This window comes from Cnephaeus nilssonii (assembly GCF_951640355.1).
Source record: "Cnephaeus nilssonii genome assembly, chromosome: 5".
Classification (NCBI taxonomy): Eukaryota; Metazoa; Chordata; class Mammalia; order Chiroptera; family Vespertilionidae; genus Cnephaeus; species Cnephaeus nilssonii.
Window position 1 is genome coordinate 7182890 of NC_137076.1, and position 20173 is coordinate 7203062.

General features: G+C 40.4%; 1 protein-coding gene and 1 pseudogene across 4 annotated transcripts in view; one reads left to right on the forward strand and one right to left on the reverse strand.

Annotated features, from left to right (window-relative positions):
* Positions 1-20173, reverse strand: part of LOC307100408 (glyceraldehyde-3-phosphate dehydrogenase-like) — a 1087365-nt pseudogene that overhangs the window by 667950 nt on the left and 399242 nt on the right. The window lies entirely within an intron of this gene.
* Positions 1-20173, forward strand: part of RNF130 (ring finger protein 130) — a 124116-nt gene that overhangs the window by 19217 nt on the left and 84726 nt on the right. For all 3 annotated transcript variants that reach the window (XM_079772821.1, XM_079772822.1, XM_079772820.1), the window contains exon 2: positions 9376-9570. In XM_079772821.1, coding sequence (XP_079628947.1) covers positions 9376-9570 — 195 coding nt within the window. The remainder of the gene's footprint in view (positions 1-9375; positions 9571-20173) is intronic.

The following is a 20173-nucleotide window of genomic DNA, read 5'->3' on the forward strand; positions in this document are numbered from 1 at the left end:
ATATATATATATATATATATATATATATATATACACATACATATATATATATATTAGTTTGCTTGTTGATTATGCCTTAATCTGGGGGAAAAGTAATGCCTTCAGATACTCCTCTGGGCCCTTGATGATGTCTGACTTCTTTCTGTGCATCAACAGTGTTGAGTTATAGTCAGTGGCTTTGCTCTGTCCTGATGGGCTCTTAGTGGTGGTCAAAAACACTGAACACTGTTGACTGAGCTGAGTCTCAATAGCCACGTCCTTGTTTTTCAGCAAGGATTTCAGTCTTGTGTATTTATGTAGATGACCATGTTGTCACTCAGGAATTCCACATGGAAAGATCACATTTGAGGGGTGAAGATAATGGGTTTGAGATACTAACTATTCGTGGAGAAATACCCAGCAAGCAGTTGAAATTTAAAGACTAAAGCTCAAGAGAGAGATTGAGATTTAGACATTATCTACATCCTATATACTAAAAGGCTAAAATGCAAATCAACTGAACTGCAGAACGACTGGTTGTTATGACGTGTACTGACCACCAGGGGGCAGACGCTCAACACAGGAGCTGCCCCCTGGTGGTCAGTGTGCTCCCACAGGGGAAGCGCTGCTCAGCCAGAAGCCCTGAGCCAGGCTCATGGCTGGCAAGCACAGCGGTGGTGGCAGGAACCTCTCCCGCCTCCGTGGCAGCTCTAAGGATGTCCAACTGCTGGCTTAGGCCCACTCACCATGGGGAGCGGGCCTAAGCCATAAGTTGGACATCTCCTGAGGGCTCCCGGACTGTGAGAGAGTGCAGGCCGGGCTGAGGGACATCCCCCCCCCCGCCACAAGTGCACAATTTCGTGCACCGGGCCTCTAGTATAGGTAATAATTGATGCCATGGGAATGGATGAGATTGCCCACTGAGAAAAGAGGGCTTAAGGCAGATCCTTGGTGAACGAACACCTTCAGCTTAAGAGGCTACTAATGGGAAAATGAGAAAGAATCTCCGAGAAGTGGGAAGAAAAGGTGATGGATAGAAGCCAGTAGGAAAGAGCCTCAGAAAGAGTTGTACTTGATGTTTAATGCTTTCATGGAGTGGGAAATGATATGAATTAAGTAATTAACACTTATGTTGTACTGTGATGCCATGTTTGTACAAGGACCTAGCTAATTTTTAGTTATTTTGATTTGCATAAAGTACAGGGTGAGGCAAAAGTTTATAGTTGTTCATATGTAAAATACATTAATTAACAAATAATAATACAGGAATAAACTCTGTTTCACGTGCTCACAACTGTAAACCTACTTTTTGCCCCACCCTTATTTGTGGTGTGAGTTGTTACAGAAATTATTTTTGAATCTGACTTTGTAAGTAAAGTGATTTGTATTGGCCATCATTTAAAATTACTCTTAAGATTTTTTTATTATGTCTATTATATCCTGGAGAACATTCAGCAGATATATTTAAGTTCTAAGGATGTGAAAAATAATCAAAATTCATTTGAGATACACAGTAACTAAGTATAGAAGACAAATGATAATGGATAGCTATTGACAATTAAACTTGCTGACAGTTCAGCTATGTATAGCCCTTCTTCCAATGTTGATTGATATATTCAGCATTATAGGTATATAAAAGATATTTTATTGGTTGCCTTCTTAAAAATTCTACATGAAAGGCTGATATTTATTGTAAAAATGTGTTTCTTTAGAATATAACCAAGGAAGTAAAAATTAACGATTAGGAGAAAAATTTTAAAACACTCTTACTTTACTTTTTTAAAATGCTAGATTCAAAATTTAAAAATACATTAACATTTGAGAGCCTACACAATGAAAATGTTTTGTTCAGCCTCTTCTCAACATAAGAAGCAAAAGACAGTGGAATAATGTCTTCAAAGTACTAAGGTAAAATAATAATCCAGAATTTTTTACCTGATTATGCTATCATTCAAGAATGAGGACACATGAAAGACGATTTCAGATGTAAAAAGACCAGTTTACCTTAGAAAGTGACTTTACCCTTAATAGATCCTCATTGAAAGAACTTCTAAAGGATGTGGAAGAAGGAAGAAGGAAGAAGGAAGTGAAACACAGAAGGAAAAGGGAGATGTGAGGACCATGAGGGTTAAATGTATGTCACCTTGACTGGGCCACAAGGGGAGATATTTGGTCCAACATTATTCTTGGTATTTCTGTAAGCTTGTTGTAAACGAGATTAGCATTAAACTTGTTAGACTGAATAAAGCAGATTAAAGCAGGTTGCTCTCCCCAAAGAGGGTGTCCCTCATCTAATCAGTTGAAGGCTAAATAAACAAAAGATCTGATTCCCCTCCAGTAAGAGAATTCCTCTTGCCTGACTGTCTTCAAAGTGGGTCATCCGCTTTTTTCCTGCCTTTGGACTCACGCTGAAACATTGGCTCTTCTTGGGTTTCAAGCTTGCCATAGCTCTCCACCTTGCTGAATTACCCTGCAGATCTTGGAAGTTATGAGCCTCTTATTCATGTGAGCCAATTCATTATAATAGCTGTATTTCTTTACACACACACACACACACACACACACACACACACACACACCCACACCCCTTACTGGTCTGTTTCTCTGGAGAACCCTGACTAGTATAAAGACTGACAAGCAACTGTAGGTAACGTTTAACAATCATTGACTGTATGAAACATTAACTATTAGAGAAGGTATAATTAAAGCAAGGTGGAACTGAATACTGGTAGTTGGAGTTGCACCTGTAGCAGGATGAAAGGTGGCCTCCCAGAGGCCAGGTCCAAGTCCTAATCCCCAGAAGAAATGGAGGGGATAGACCTGCTGGTGTGGCTCAGTTGGTTGAGAGTCATCCAGTGCATCAAAATTTGATTCCTGGTCAGGGTACATCCCAGGTTTCGAGTTCGACCCCTGGTCGGTGTGCATATGGGAGGCAGCCAGATAACATTTCTCTCTCTCTCCCCTCCCCCGTCTCTAAAGTTAGTTAAAATAAAATAAAAAGATTCATTTGGTTTTTAAAAAAGAAAAAAAAATTGGAAACAGCCCTGGCCAGTGTGGCTCAGTTTATTGGAGCGCCATCCCATATACCAAAAGGTTGTGGGTTCGATTCCCGTTCAGGGCACATACCCAGGTTGTGTATTTGATCTCCAGTAGGGGTGCATATGGGAGGTAATCGATCAATGTTTCTCTCTACCTCCTCTCTCTCTCTCTCTCTCTCTCTCTCTCTCTCTCTCTCCCTCCCTCCCTCCCTCCCTCCCTCCCTCAAATCAATTTAAAGAAAGAATGAAATTGGGAACAAAAATAAAGAATTGCATTTTTCCCTTTCAATCATAAAATAAGAATTTAACAAAGAAAAAATAAGGGAAGACAAGGTAGAAGCAGGAAACCTATGTACATGTTAAAGAGATCATAATCTACTGTAGAAATAGGAAAGCAAATAACTAGAACATGCCTGACAATGGAAATATCTAAAGCCAGGGTAACTAGTTAGGCTTATTTATTTTATTGTTTTTTAAAATATATTTTTATTGATTTCAGAGAGGAAGGGGGAGGTAGAGAGAGAGAGAGAATCATCAATGATGAGAGAGAATCATTGATTGGCTGCCTCCTGCACGCCCCCTACTAGGGATCGAGCCCGCAATCCGGGCATTTGCCCTTGACAAGAATCGAACCCAGGACCCTTCAGTCTGCAGGCCGACGCTCTATCCACTGAGCCAAACCGGCTAGGACTACTTGGGCTTATTTTTATTTTTACTTCTTTTGTAGGAAACAGTTGATAGAATATTGCCCAAGTCAGAATATTTCCACACGAAACACAGGCCTTTGGCACAAGGTTTTTCTTTATGTTCGTTCTTGCCTAGTCCCCCTCTGTCATCCTTCCCTCTGTCCCTTCATCAGCTACAGTGAGTGTCTAGTACGCGCCAGACATGTTAAAGGAGATGCTACATCTCACACTTAGGAGTCGCTCAGAATAAACAACCAGTTACTAATACAGTGCAGTGAAAGCTAAGATGGCTGTGATCTCGGGGTGCCTGGAGGCATGAACACAGCACCCAGCTCAGCTTTAGGAGGCTGGAGAAGATATGTTAGCAGAATCCTGAAGCTTAGGAGGTGGTCAGCAAAGGCATTGCAGGTAGAGAAAATGAGACACGGGCGCTGAGAGCGAGAGACACATCGAGGCACCTGCGCTGTGCGCCTGGAGAAGGCAGTGACCTTCCATCATGTGCTCCAGCCCCATGTGACTCTCAGCAGCACCCTGCTGGTTCGGGGGTGTGGGAGGAGACATCACCCAGGCAATACCAGGAACTTAGTGACCGCTGCTCTTTAGGTGGGTGTTTCCTTTGTTAAAAGATGAGGTCTTACTAAGTCAAATGAATCCTAGTGGAGCCTTTCCAGCTGCTGGGTTGGGGAAGAGAGTTGTTTGGGTTTTTTACTTATTCACTCACAGGACCCTTTCAATGTTTACATAGTCTTTGTACCAAAACAGTCTTCCTCTTTTCCCTTTACAGGTGGGGTCTTCTTTTTAGAACTTGATTATCTTCAATTTGTATAGTGTCGTAGCTTTGGCTACATAATCTTTTTACTTGATTTTCACAAGAGTTTAAGAGGAGGGATCAGTCTTTCTTCTGTGTTCTTGTGCTGTTCACTTCTGCACGCTCTCCTTTCCGTTGGAGTAGGTTCTCAGCATTCCACGTAGGCTCCCTGACCATTATATTGCTCTTTTCCTTTCCGGATGTCTGAGCCCTCTGCATGCTGGTGCTTTCTGCTACCTTGTGAATATTCCATTCTGTGCCAGGCATGCCTCCCCAGTACATTTAGAGGTGCTTCAAGATTCAGGACCAAAATGTTTGGTTCTATTCTATTTCTCTGCGGTACTTCGTATGTAGCTGAATGTCTACGTTATTGTGCATTAAGGTGAGGATTCCATAATTGTTCCAGTGAGAATTGTTTGGTTCTAGTCAGGGAGTAAATAAAAGTCTCAGACTATTTCTGGATTTGATAGGAAAGGCCATAAAGGGGGAAAAAATTGAAGTTAAGTTTTTCTGCAATACAGTATTTTTCAGCTTTATTAGGTATAATTGTCAAAATTGTAAGGTATTGTAGTACAGTATTTTTATTGTATGTAATTTCACATTTTCGTGATAACTTCAAGTAAGTTTCCCCGACACTGTCACTGATAAATGCAAAGAAGTCAGAGGTGATGTCCTCTTCTGAACTTTAAGGTAAAAAAAAAAAATAAGTGATTTTGAATTTGAGCAGAATTGCTATTGACATATTTTATGGTTCATAATTATATAGACATTTTATGTCTTCACTTAATAAACTGCTTCAAGTACAAATAACTGGTATTAAATTTTGAAGTAGTGCCACTTGATCACCAGCCATAGTCATCATTCCTCTCGTGAAATTGTGGGGGTTTTAGCTGTTAACATTTTTATTGTTCAAGCTATTTTTTAATTACTGGAAGGAATAAATGGATAAAAATAAGCATACTATAGTATTAAGTGATTATAAAAACACCTTGTTTTCTTTTTCTGATAAATGAAAACAGCTTCTTTGAACAGGAACTTGCACATCTTATTCTTGTTTATCATTGCACATTCTGCTCTTACCGATACAGATGTCTTCAGAGACCTTTACACATGGTGGTTTGGGGGAACAGGGGCATTCTTTTTGCTCATACAGTCTGCTGTTGGAATTTGGGTTGTGCAGTTCATAAAATCTGTTCTTAGTGGATGGAGATCCCTTCAAGAGATAGATGTGCTCTGTGGTGGCACCCCTTGCTGTCTCTTTCAGTCTTAGACGTTGTGGCCATTCCTGAAAGGCTGTCCTTCTAAGTGGACAGTGACATTGTCAGAGCAACAGGGAGAAAGGATGAGACTAGGGAGCTGTTGGGAGGGGACACAGGGATGTGCTGCGTAGATAGCTCTGGGTGGGTTTCATGAACGTCAGCATAGAGTCCCGTGTCACCAGACTGGGTCACTAGCACAGATAGGCTGGCACCCTTAAAACTAACGGAAGGGAATGTATTGGAAGCACCCAAGAGAAGAGGAATTGTTGAAGACTTTTTCACGTATACATAACTCGTGTGAGGTACGAATTTAACCTCAGTTTTACAAATAAGTAAAAATGGAAGGTTAGAGCATTGGGACCCCCAGGTCTTGCTGGTCCCCAACTGTGTTGTTTCCTCTTTACCACACAGTGGACAGTGGGAATCACAGGGAGCTCAGAAAGTCACAGAAAAACGACTGTTTCACCGAAGACAAGTATACAGATCTCTTTCTATATTCTTTTTTTTTTTAATGTTTTTGCTGCTTTTTTTTTAGAGAGAGAGAAGAAGGGAGAGGGAGAGAAACATAGATATAAGAGAGAAACATCGATCAGTTGCCTCCCACATGCACCCCGACCAGGGATCGAACCCACAACCTGGGCATGTGCCCTGACTGGGAATCGAATGGTGACCTTTTGGTGCACGGGTCAATGCTCAACCAACTGGGCCACACTGGCCAGGGCTCTTTAGATATTCTTGATTCTGCATTTCCTTCAAGGTTTGTGCAGCAGTGTATTTTGAAAAATCACAAAGGAAGCACTTAAAACAAGTTCTGTGCACCGACCTGGGGATCGTATTGGAAATTTTCCCAAGACATTGAGGTCCTCCTCGCACATCACCTAAATGCTTGTATTTTAAAGCAGCAGAGTAATCAGTGAAACAGTCAGATATCACTGAAGGTGAAGTGTTTCACAATTTCAGAGTTTCACAATGCCTTGACTGTGTCTTGCAATAGTTGACAACTAAAGTTTAATTTGATAAAGAAAGAACTAAACTGTGTAAGGGAAAGGGTGAATCATAGTTGTAGACAGTATGACTATTTTGTATTAGTCATGACAAACTATGGAATCATTCATCTCCCACTTACTGTGTATTAAGAGACCTCTGGTAGCAAATATGTTTCATCGTTGTCCCTCCCCATGATAATAAGAGAATTTGAGGAAAGATATTTAAGTGGAAATGATAGATGTAACATTTCTCTGTAGTTAGTGGCATCTCTACATTTTAGTTTCTTTAAGTAATGTAAACATTTCATTTCTTTTAGTAAAAGGTGTGCTTTCAGGGAAAGCAAACATTTCCCCACTGGTGGTGTCTCTTTTCACACTTTATTTTTTATTAATTCTTACTAAAGGCCTGGTGCACGAAATTCGTGCACGGAGGGGGGGGTGTCCCTCAGCCCAGCCTGTACCCTCTCCAATCTGGGACCTCTTGAGGGATGTCCGACTGCCCGTTTAGGCCCGATCCCACTGGGCAGTCGGACATCCCTCTCACAATCCAGGACTGCTGGCTCCCAACTGCTCACTTGCCTGCCTTCCTGATTGCCCCTAACCGCTTCTGCCTGCCAGCCTGATCACCCCCTAACTGCTCCCCTGCCAGCCTGTTTGCCCCCAACTTCCCTCCTCTGCCGGCCCGGACACCCCTAACTGCCCTCCCCTGCAGGGTTGATCGCCTCCAACTGCCCTCCCTTGCAGGCTGGGTGCCTCCCAACTGCCCTCCCCTGCTGGCCATCTTGTGGCGGCCATCTTGTGTCCACATGGGGGCAGGATCTTTGACCACATGGGGGCAGCCATCTTGTGTGTTGGAGTGATGGTCAATCTGCATATTACTCTTTTATTAGATAGGATAGAGGCCTGGTGCAGGAGTGGGGGCCAGCTGGTTTGCCCTGAAGGGTGTCCCGGATCAGGGTGGGGGTTCCCTTGGGGCGTGGGGCGGCCTGAGCGAGGGGCCTGTGGTGGTTTGCAGGCCGGCCACGCCCCCTGGCGACCCAAGCGGAGGCCCTGGTATCTGGAATTTATTTACCTTCTACAATTGAAACTTTGCAGCCTGGAGCGGAGCCAAGCCTCCTGCATGCTCCACGGCCGGCAGCCATTTCTGTTGGGGTTAACTCACCTTCTATAATTGAAACTTTGTAGCCTTAAGCAGAGGCCTGGGCCCGGCCAGGGTGTGCGGAAAGCTTTGCTTTCTCCATTGCCGCGGGCAACCCTGGCCTGGTCTCTCCAGCTCTGTGGCTGCCGCCATTCTGTTTGAATTTTGTTTACCTTTTATAATTGAAACTTTGTAACTTGAGTGGAGGCTTAGGCCTGGCAAGGGCATGCGGAAAGCTTGGCTTCCTCTGTTGCCTGAGAAACCTTGCTCTCTGTGGCTGTAGCCATCTTGGTTGGGTTTATTTGCATACTCGCCCTGATTGGCTGGTGGGCGTGGCTTGGGCTGGTGGGCGTGGCTTGGGCATAGCGAAGGTGCGGTCAATTTGCATATTACTGTTTTATTGGGTAGGGTTTAATGTTCTTATTACTTCTTTGCTTCTAGTGTTCCTCTTTTGTGCTGTGCCCCTCCCTCCCCAGCCTGCTCAGTGCTGGCAGTGACTGACTCTGGCCCTGGGACCCGCAGCCTCCAAGCTTACCTTTGGTGCCTCTTCCCGCCTCGGCACTGCCCCCTTTCACTTTAACCTCTTACAAATGCAGGATGAGGAATGGGAGGCACAGCCAGGCACAGCGACTCAAGGTTTACGAAGGGCGTCAGAGCCATGATGATCATATTTGCAGAATCAAAGATTGAGGCGCTTGCCCTAACCACTTCACATGTATTTGGGGGTGCTTGAAACAAGTATTCCCCCAAATCTAGGACAGTGACCATGTGATTTGTAGTCCCAGGGGATAGTCTTGGTGTATCTCCTTAGACAGGAAGAGTAGTAAGTAATATGTGTCCTAATGTGGGAATAATTGTAGAGTAATTTTAACAATAAATGTAAATTAGAGGACTAGTCTATTTATTCTAATTGTTATTTTAGCTATTATAACTTTCAAATACAGGCCAAAAGTGAACTTTTCTAATTTCCTTATACTTACTGAGAAATTTGTTCAAGCATGCTTGAATTTCTTTTTTTCTTTTTCTTTCTTAAGCATGCTTGGATTTCAACAAGACCACTTGATAACTGAACAAAAGAGTGGTTTGCCTTCCTTCCTTACCCCAAGCAAAATCAGTCTCCTCATGGAGGCAGTGAGAGAAGAGTAAATGCAAATGAATGAGCAAAATCAGGGTAGCTCATTCTCCTGGGTTTCTCTGTTCGCCTTGTCTTCCTCCTCTCTTCACCACCCAACACTGGGTATTACAGTCTTCTTTATTCTTGTCAATCTATAAACTGAATTTTTCACTTTTAATTTGGGTTGCAGGAGCATCTTTCTCCCTGTTCAGATAAGGATTTAGATTCGGGGTAATGTCCTTTCTGGGTGTATTCATAGCTCTGCTGTCAGTGAGCTGCTTGACGTGCTTCCGAGAAAGCGTTGATTGATTTTATTTATCTTTACTTGAGAAAAATAATTAACGTGTTTTTTTCCTTTTCCCTTTAGTTGCTGATCATCTGGGCTGTGATCCTCAAACCCGGTTCTTTGTCCCTCCTAATATCAAACAGTGGATTGCCTTGCTGCAGAGGGGAAATTGCACATTTAAAGAGAAAATATCACGGGCTGCTTTCCACAATGCAGTTGCTGTAGTCATCTACAATAATAAGTCCAAAGAGGAGCCAGTCACCATGACTCATCCAGGTAAACAAGCAAAGGAGGTGGTAGATTTATTTTTCCTCCTAGAAATCATTGCCTTATAGGTAGGCATTCCTCTGCTGAAACCATATCGTTTTCAACATAATTCTGTGATTATGTTTATTTTTGATATTACCATTTGTCTTTTCCCCTTAGCTGAATTTTTTTTCTTAAATAATGGCCATAAGAACCTATAAAACTTGTACTTACTAAGAAGCTGGCTGCGATGGAATCATTAGTCATTTTACATTTCTACATTTCGCTTGGCAGCTTTGAAAAATAGCGTATTAGGTTTGGAATCATTCATCCAGGTATCTCATGGATTCTCAAGGCTTACCTCTTTGAGAAGATGCTTTTATCTTGTCAGAATCAATTTTGAAACTGACTTTGGTATAGCATAATTACAGTTGAAACAATATTATTAATTTCTTGTAGAAACATTTAGGGTATTTCTAATGTAACTGTTTTAATAACAATAGTTTTAATTTATTGCCAGGCACTATAATATGAGCTTTTTTTGTTTTTAAATAGACTTTATTTTTAGAGCAATTTTAACAATAGGAAAAGGACTTATAATTAGATACATAGAAAATTAGAATAATGTGGGAAAGTAAATTGGTACAATACTTTGGAGAGAAAGTTGGCACTATCTGATATATTAAAGAATTCAGACATTGTAGTTCTAGATACATACTCTAGAGTACTTTTCAAACTTTAATATGCTATCAGTCGCCTGGGAATCTCATTAAAATGCAAATTCTGGTTCAGTAGATCTGGGGACAGCACGAGGTTCTGTATTTTTCATGTTTCCAGGTGATGCTAATGCCACTCTGGTCCCCAGATCTTGCTTTGAGAAACAAGGAAGTAAAGACAGGAAACACGGGTTTTAAGCCCAGATTTTCCACCACCTTCCTCTGGGGCAGAGGCCAAGTTGCCGCCTGAGCGGGAAGGCCTCTTGTGACTCTAAATCTAATTCTGTCTCCGGCCCTGAGTCTCTGTGGTGGAGGACGGCAGCAGAACATCCTTATGTGCTGAGAATCACTTGCTCTCCTGGCTCATGCATGCGCCCCAGCTGCTCTTGCCCCTCCCCTGTAGGACAGCACTGCTCACGTGAGGGTTAAGGACCCTTGCCTCAGAGCCACCACGCACAACCCTTGAGGAGTGGACCCAGAGGTCCCTGTTTAGCCCGCCCTGCTCACATGTCAGTTGTCTCCCCTTCGTTTGAGTAAAGAAAGCTTTGTGCTCTGCCTTCTAAGATGAACTGGTACGAGTGGGGGGGAAAGACGCCTGGGCCACACCCTCAGTGGCTTACCACCCCCGGCCCCAGCAGGCTTCAGAGGGCCTTTTTCTGTGCCTCTTGGGCAGTATTTTCCTTTTCCTTTCATGTCGTCATGATTTGTATACTTGATAGAGTATGGAAAGTACTGCAAGTTTCTTTGAAGTTTGTGTCTTACTTTCTATTCTGTGCGGTAGTCAGCAGCATACCTGGAACGAAATAAGAGTGCTGCACGGAAATGATTTCAGGAAGGCATGCGGTTTTGTTGAGTTTTCTTTGAGTTTAAGACACATGAGATAACTGACTTTCACATTCCACATTGTTAAGTATCAGTATTTTGTTTTCTTGCCGTGTGGATGTTTCAAGAGGTTGCTCATGTTTGTTCTCATCAGTGCCCTTCATTTGGTACCTGAAGGACATTTCCCAATGCAGTGCTGTGACATCATTGACAGGAAGGACGCTCAATTCGTGGTTTTATTTGTTAAGCAGAATGAGTTAGTGGATATGCGGCAGTAAAAAGGGGAAGTTATAGGCTCTTGGATAGTTGAAAATAATGCACATTTGGGGAAAGTTAAGGATTTATTTTCCTGGTTTTAAAAAATATAAATAGATTTTACTGTTATTTAACAGTCTTAAATTAGTCAAATAATTGTCAAATTGAAAATCTCTTATAGTTTTATTTGTATCTCTGTAAGAATTTATATTCTTTTCATTGTTTAAAGAAAAGTGAGGTAATTTAGATAAACATGTATCCAAATAATGATGTTGCTTTTCTATCTTTTTCAATCAGCAGTATCAAATGCTTTTTATTGTTTCTTCAGCTGGTTGAACAGAATTAGTTGAGTGCCTCTTCACCTTTTTTCTTTTCTTTTTTTTTTTTATTAAATATATTTTATTGATTTTTTACAGAGAGGAAGGGAGGGGGATAGTTAGTTAGAAACATCGATAAGAGAGAAACATCAATCAATTGCCTCCTGCACACCCCCTACTGGGTATGTGCCCGCAACCAAAATACATGCCCTTGTCCGGAATCGAACCTGGGACCCTTGAGTCCACAGGCCCACGCTCTATCCACTGAGCCAAACCGGCTAGGGCTCACCTTTTTTCTATCTTATTCTCTTAAATGTATTATCTAGTAGTGACTAGAAAATGTAGAATATTCACTAAGTGAATATAAAAATTACACTTTATGAAAACACCTTTAATATCAATAATTTGGGCTACTTAATATAAATCTGTTACCTTTATTCTAAAAGCCCATCAAGAAAATGAGTAACATGATAGTCATACTATTGTTTTAGTCTTTAAAGTTTTTAGGTTCTAATTGAATGTGGATTTAGTTACCTCAGTAAAGGTGGAGCCTGAAGTTTAAATGTACTGCTGTGGCAGGAAGTAAGAGTTTAAATTTTATGTATTCTTTTTTGCCTTAGTTTACAAATATTTCTACTTTATCTTCTATGTGATCCATATATTTTTTTTAAAATTCATAGTTATTCCCCAAGTTATCTAAAACTGAATCACTTGGGTAATTGCTTTTAAAAAATAAAAATAGCTTTTACAAAATAACTGCAAGTTTCTTTAAAGTTTGTGTCTTACTTTCTATTCTGTGCAGTAATCAGCAGCATACCTGAAACAAAATAAGTGTCCTGCACAGAAGTGATTTTATGAAGACATGAGGGTTTGTTTTTAAAATTTTTGCATAGGCTTTGGATTTTTCTTTTATGTCTCTAAACCTTAGGTGGATGTAGAGAACCCCTACCTCTGTCAGATACTTGAGATGATTTTTCTACAAGCCTTCCTCCTGACTTAGAGATTGCAGGCTCCATGCAGTCCTGAGCAGGTTGTTGGAACTCATCGCTTGATTTGCCTTTTTATCTTTCGTGCTAGCCTTTCCTCTCCTGCAGCAGAAGAGGGGGGAGCTACAGTGATATAAAGGGTCTGGGTTAAGAATACTGACTGAGGAATCAGCCCCATAGAGTACAGGTTGGGAGACATTTTTCACTTGATAGCTGTTCACATGATGATGATCCTGGACTGAATGCTGCACACTCAGCATTAGTCCCACCGGCACAGGTGCTAAGGAAGGGGGTGCAGCCTAGCTGCATGTGTTAGAGTCTGGTGGGGCTCCCTTACCCCTTGATTGATGCCTTAGCGTGCCCCACAATTCAGGTTTTTCTTGAAGGGGGTGCAGATAAAGAGGTATTTGGGGCAGGATAATTCTTTGCTCTGCAGGAAGTTTGCATTATAGAATGGTTAGCCTCCCAAGGCCCGTGCCTAAGACCAGTGGCCTCCCTCCATGTTTGTTGCAGTGTAAAACCCTCCCCATAGACCTCAGGCTTATAGATTCTAAAACATAAATAACAGATTTGAAGGCTTTTAGAGTTCTGGTGCTTGGTGTGCAAGTTAATGTAGGCGGCTTTCCTCTCAGTGTACTGGTAAATCTCCTCTGATTGGAATACCTAACTCTGTACTTACCCTTTTTTCTCCACCCATTTAAAATTATTTTATCAAAAACTTGTAAGAAAGCCTAAAAGTATCTTTAACTTGAAAATGACACAGAACTAGGTGGACCTTGGAAAACATATAACAAAAAGTAAGTACTCATTAAGTCCACCTGCACATGGTTTGTGCAGGCCTGGCTTAAGTAGTAGTTCAAGTGGAGGACCCCTAGCGACCTTCATTCACGTAAGGTGAGTGTACACTAACATCTGCCACGCCGCCGAAACATACACTGAGTGGCCAGATTATGATGATCTCTGAACGCATAATAATCTGGCCACTCAGAGTGTGTGTGTGTGCGTGTGTGTGTGTGTGTGTGTGTGTGTGTGTGTGTGTGTATTTCGTGCATGGGTGGGGTCCGGTCAGCCTGGCCAGGGGGAGGGGACATGGGCGGTTGGCCGGCATACCTGCTGGTTGAACTCCTGGTCGAGGGGACAATTTGCATATTAGCCTTTTATTATATAGGATATACACTGAGTGGCCAGATTAGTATGCGTTCAGAGATCATAATAATCTGGCCACTCAGTGTATATTGAAAGCTTGAACCCTAGCCAGTGGCTCCATTGGAGTGTTGTCTCTGTACATCTAAAGGTTGCAGGTTCGATCCCTGGTCAGGACACATAGGAGAGGCAACTAATTGATGTTTCTCTCTCACATCAATGTTTCTCTCTCTCCCCCCCCCCTTTCCTCTCTCTGTAAAAATCAATAAAAATATATCTTCAGGTGAGAAATAAATATATACATGGCTTGAGCTGTATCCCCATGAATATAATATTCAGTGAGATGTTGGCCTCATTTTTTATTATTAGAAGTATTGTATTCATTTTACCATTTTATTTTTAATAAAGACATTGACAAACTGATGCCCAAAAAAGAACAGGATAGAAAAAGTCTGTAAACAGTGTTTTATCAAAAACAGGTTGGAATTTGAGCATCAAATGAATAATGATAGTAATTATTTCAGCCCATTAAATAAAACAGGAACTATGAGTTTATACTGATCTCAAAAATAAGAGTAAGTTGAAAGTTTAATTTATATGATCTCACAGAGTATTCAATAATTGCAAAGGGAAAAAGAGTAATTTCACAGTGGAAATGCCTGGAGAATGGCACTTTTACCAAATGGTCAAAGTGAACTTGAGCAGGAAGGGAAATGTGCCACCCGCATCACGTCTGTCTGTGTACCAGAGGTGCGTGGCCTGGTCTGGCCACAGGAAACATCAGATAAATCCAGAATGGAGGGACTTTCTACAAAGCAGCTGGGCTGTAATCTTCAAAAGTGTCAAGATCGTGGACATGAAGGAAACTCTGGGAGACTTCCAGACTGACGGAGACTAAGGAGATGTGATGACTAAATGCAGTGTGAGGCTCTGTCTGGACGGCTAGACGAGCATTATTGGGAAGTTGGGAAAACTTGAAGGGTCTCTCACATCAGACAGCAGTAATGTGTCAGTGTTAATTTCTTGATTTTTTTGGTGATTATACTCTGTTTACAAAATTTTTGTTTGTAGAATACACAATAAATAGGGGGTGATGAGGCATCACGCCAGTAACTTTTCAATGGCTTTAGGAAAAGAGGTATTAATATAGTTCCAAGATTTTTGTAAGTATTAGAGTCTTTAACAATATTTTTTAAAACGAATAATGTGGGACTCTAGGAATAGTTAATATGGAGAAAAGACTGAGGTGAGTTCAGGGAAGATGTTTTTGACTATCTGAACGACTGATGTGTGGAAGAGGGATTTTCATTGGTCCTGGGATGTACAGCTTGAAGTTGGGGTATGTCTTATATTTGATGGCATCTTACAGTTTATTGAGAGGATTTTTCTCTTCATTATACAGTAATGATGTATCTCACAGTTGATGGTATTTTACACGGTAAATAAGTGAAATACAATTTATCTCTTCATTGGTGCGTCTCCAGAGAAGAGAGCCAAGGACCATGAATGGGCATTTAGGAACCAAGATTTTAGTTATAAGATAGCCCTTTCCTTTTTTAAAAATTAAACCTTTATTGTCGAAAATATTCCATATTCCCATTTCCCCCCCTCTATCCCACTCCCACCCCTCACCCCAGGCCTTCACCACCCTGTTGTCTATGTCTACGGGCTATGCACATATGCATACAAGTTCTTTGGTTGATCTCTTCCCACCCACCCACCCTCCCCCACCTTCCCTCTGAGATTACACAGTCTGATCTATGCTTCCATGCCTCTGGATCTATTTTGTTCATCAGTTTACTTTGTTCATTGGATTCCACATATGAGTGAGATCATGTGATACTTGTTTTTCTCTGACTGGCTTATTTCACTTAGCATGATACTCTCTAGGTCCCTCCATGCTGTCTCAAAGGGTAAGAAATCCTTCATTTTTACTGCTCCATAGTATTCCATGGTGTAAATGTACCACAGCTTTTTTTTTTTTAATTGATTTTTTTTTTTTTTTTTTTTTTTTTTTTTTAGAGAGAGAGTTAGAAAGATCAATGAGAGAGAAACATCGATCAGCTGCCTCCTGCCCACCCCCTACTGGGGATGTGCCCGCAACCAAGGTACATGCCCTTGACCGGAATTGAACCCGGGACCCTTTAGTCCGCAGGCTGATGCTCTATCCACTGAGCCAAACTGGCTAGGGCTACCACAGCTTTTTTATTCACTCATCTACTGATGGGCACTTGGACTATTTCCAGATCTTAGCTATTGTAAATTGTGCTGCTATGAACATAGGAGTGCATACATTCTTTCTGATTGGTATTTCAGGCTTCTTAGGATATATTCCTAGAAGTGGGATCACTGGGTCAAATGGCAGTTCCATATTTAATTTTTGGAGGAAACTCCATACTGTTTTCCATAATGGCTTCACCAAGTCTGCATTCCCACCAGCACTGTACTAGGGTTGCCTTTCTCCACATCTTTGCCAGCACTTGTCATTTGTTAATTTGTTGATGATAGCCATTCTGACAGGTGTGAGATGATACCTCATTGTCGTTTAATATGCATCTCTCTGATCATCAGTGACTATGAGCATTTTTCATATGTCTGTTGGCCATCTGTATGTCCACTTTGGAGAAGTGTCTAGGTCCTTTGCCCATTTTTTCGTTAGATTGATTGTCTTCCTTTTGTTAAGTTGTGAGTTCCTTATATATTATGGGTATTAACCCTTTATCAGATGTGTCATTGGCAAATATGATCTCCCATACGGTGGGCTCCCTTTCATTTTGTTGATGGTTTCTTTTGCTGTGCAGAAGCCTTTTATTTTTATGTAGTCCCATTTGTTTATTTTCTCCTTAGTTTCCTTTGCCCTAGGAGATGTATCTGTAAACATATTGCTATAAGAGATGTCTGAGATTTTGCTGCCTATGTTTCTTCTAGGATTTTTTATGGTCTCACAACTTACATTTAAGTCTTTTATCCATTTTGAGTTTATTCTGGTGTATGGTGTAAGTTGGTGGTCTAGTTTGATTTTTTACATATATCTGTCCAATTTTCCCAACACCATTTATTGAAGAGATTGTCTTGACTCCATTCTATGTTCTTGCCTCCTTTGTCAATATTAATTGAGCATAATGACTTGGGTTGATTTCTGAGGTCTCGGTTCTGTTCCATTGATCTACAGTAGGCCCTCGGGTTATGTCGGAGATCTGTTCCTACAGTGCGACGTGATGCAATTTTTGCCATAAGTTGGAACCCACCTACATAAGCACCTACGTCACTCACATGGATCACATATACAGCAGTAATGAAGTGAAACAGTAAAAAAAATTTAAAAGAAAGATAATAGTTCCTGACCTTTACTTGTAAATACAGTAAATAATAAAAACAATAAAGCACATGACAAAACTTTTTTTTATATAAATAAATGGAAGATGGCGACGTAACCACGAAACGATGTACGTAGAGTCCTAAGACGTAACCCGAGGAATGCCTGTATATGCCCGTTCTTGTGCCAGTATCAGGCTGTTTTGATTACAGTGGCATTGTAGTATAACTTGATATCTGGTATTGTGATCCCTCCAACTTTGTTCTTTCTTCTCAAGATTGCTGCAGATATTCAGGGCCTTTTTTCTGTTCCATATAAATTTTTGGAGTATTTGTTCTAGACCTGTGAAATATGACGTTGATATTATAATAGGGATTGCATTGAATCTGTACATTGTTCAGGGTAATATGGACATTTTAATGATGTTAATTCTACCAATCCATGAACATGGTATATTCTCCACTTGTTTATATCTTCCTCTATCTCTTTTTTCAATATCCTGTAGTTTTCTGAGTATTAACTTTGTATCCTGCTACATTGCCAAATTCATTTATTAAATCTAGTGGGTTTTTTTGGTGGAGTCTTTAGGGTTTTCTGTGTACAATATCATGTCATCTGCACATAATTACAGCTTTACTTGCTCCTTTTCAGTTTAGATGCCTTTTATTTCTTCTCTGATTGCTGTGGCTAGGACTTCCATGTTGAATAAGAGTGGTGAAAGCAGACATCCCTGTCTTGTTACTATTCTTAGGGGAAATGGTTTTAGTTTTTGCCCATTGAGTATGATGTTGGCTATAGGTTTGTCAGATATGGCCTTTATTATATTGAGATATGTTTCCTCTATTCCCACTTTGCTGAGAGTTTTTATCAAAAATGGGTGTTGCATTTTGTTGAATGCTTTTTCTGTGTCTATTGATATGATCATGTGATTTTTGTCTTTCAGTTTGTTTTTGTGATGCATCACATTTATTGATTTGCAAATATTGTACCAGCCTTGCAACCCTGGTATAAATCCCTCTTGGTCATGGTGTATGATCTTTTTAATATATTGCTGGATCTGATTTGCTAATATTTTGTTGAGGATTTTAGCATCTGTGTTCATTGGGGATGTAATTCTCTTTCTTTGCAGTGTCTTCATCTGGTTTTGGAATTAGGATAATGCTGGCCTCATGAAAAGAGGTTGGAAGTATTTCTTCCTCTTAGATTTTTTTTAGAATAGTTTGAGGAGGATAGTTGTTAGTTCTTCTTTGAATGTTTGTTAAAACTCCTCTGTGAAGCTGTCTGGACCAGGACTTTTGTTTGCTGGGAGGTTTTTGATTACTGCTTCTATTTCATCATTTGTTACTGGCCTATTCAGGTTTTCTGATTCTTCCTGATTCAGTTTTGGGAGATTGTATTTTTCTAGGAATTTGTCCATTTCATCCACATTGTCCAGCTTGTTGGCATATAGTTGTCATGGTATTTTCTTACAATCCTTTGTATTTCTGTGGTGTCAGTTGTTACATCTCTGCTTTCTATTCTGATTTTATTTATTTGGGTCCTCTCTCTTTGTTTCTTGATAGTCTGGCTAACGTTTCATCAATCTTGTTTACCTTTTCAAAAAACCAGCTCTTGGTTTCATTGATTTTTTTTGTATCTTTTTTTTTTTTTTTTAGTCTCTTATGTCTTTTATTTATGCTCTAATCTTTATTATTTTCTTTAAGTTGTAGGGTTAAATAGTTTATTGCTGATATTTCTTGTTTTTGGAGCTATGCCTATAATGCTACGATCTTTTCATCTCAGGACTGCTTTTGCTGCCTCCCAGAAATTTTGGGTTGTTGTGTGTTCATTTTCATTTCTTTCCAGGAAGTTTTTTATTTATTACTTTTTCTTGTTGGTAACCCATTCATTGTTTAATAACATGCTATTTAGCCTCCATGTGTTTGAATGTTTTGGGGTGTTTTTACTATAGTTGATTTCTAATTTCATTCCACTGTGATCTGAGAAGATGCTTGATGTGATTTCAGTCTTCTTGAACTTGGAGAGACTTGTTTTGTATAGGGTTAAATGGCTTATTATTAATTTTTCTTGGTTTTTTGTTTTGTTTTGTTTTTTTGAGTTAGGCCTGTAGTGCTATGAACTTCCCTCTCAGGACTGCTTTTGCTGTATTACAGAGATTTGGAGTTGTGTGTTCGTTTTCATTTGTTTCCAGGAAGTTTTTTTTTTTAATATATTTTATTGATTTTTTACAGAGAGGAAGGGAGAGGGATAGTTAGAAACATCGATGAGAGAGAAACATTGATTCAGCTGCCTCCTGCACACTCCCCACTGGGGATGTGCCCGCAACCAAGGTACATGCCCTTGACCAGAATCGAACCTGGGACCCTTCAGTCCGCAGGCCGATGTTCTGTCCACTGAGCCAAACTGATCAGGTCCAGGAAGTTTTTTATTTCTTTCTTGATCTTGTTGGTAACCCATTCATTTTTTTAATTACATGCTATTTTGCCTCCATGCATTTGAGTGTTTTTACTGCAGTTAATTTCATTCCACTGTGATCTGAGAAGATGCTTGATATGATTTCAATCTTCTTAAACTTGTAGAGATTTGTTTTGTGTCCTAACATGTGGTCTGTCTTTGAGAATGACCCATGTGCACTTGAGAAGAATGTATATTCTGCAGCTTTGAGGTGAAATGTTCTATAAGCGTCAATTAAATCCATCTGATCCATTGTGTCCTTTACAGTCACTGTTTCCTTAATTTTTTGTCTTGAAGACCTATCCAGTGAAGTCAGCAGGGTGTTAAAGTCCCCTACTATGACCTTATTGCTGTCGATCTCTCCCTTAAAGTCCTCTAGAGGTTTTTTACATATTTAGGTGCTCTTATATTGGATGTACATAGGTTTACCAGGGTTATATCTGTTGGGTCGATCCCTTTAGTATTATGTAGTGACCTTTGTTGTTTCTTGTGATGACCTTCATTTTGAAGTCTATTTCGTCAGATATGAGTATTGCTGCCTCAGCTTTTTTTTTTTTTTTTTTCCGTTTCCATTTGCATGGAAATTTTTTTTTTCCATCCCTTCATTCTCATTCTATGTGAGTC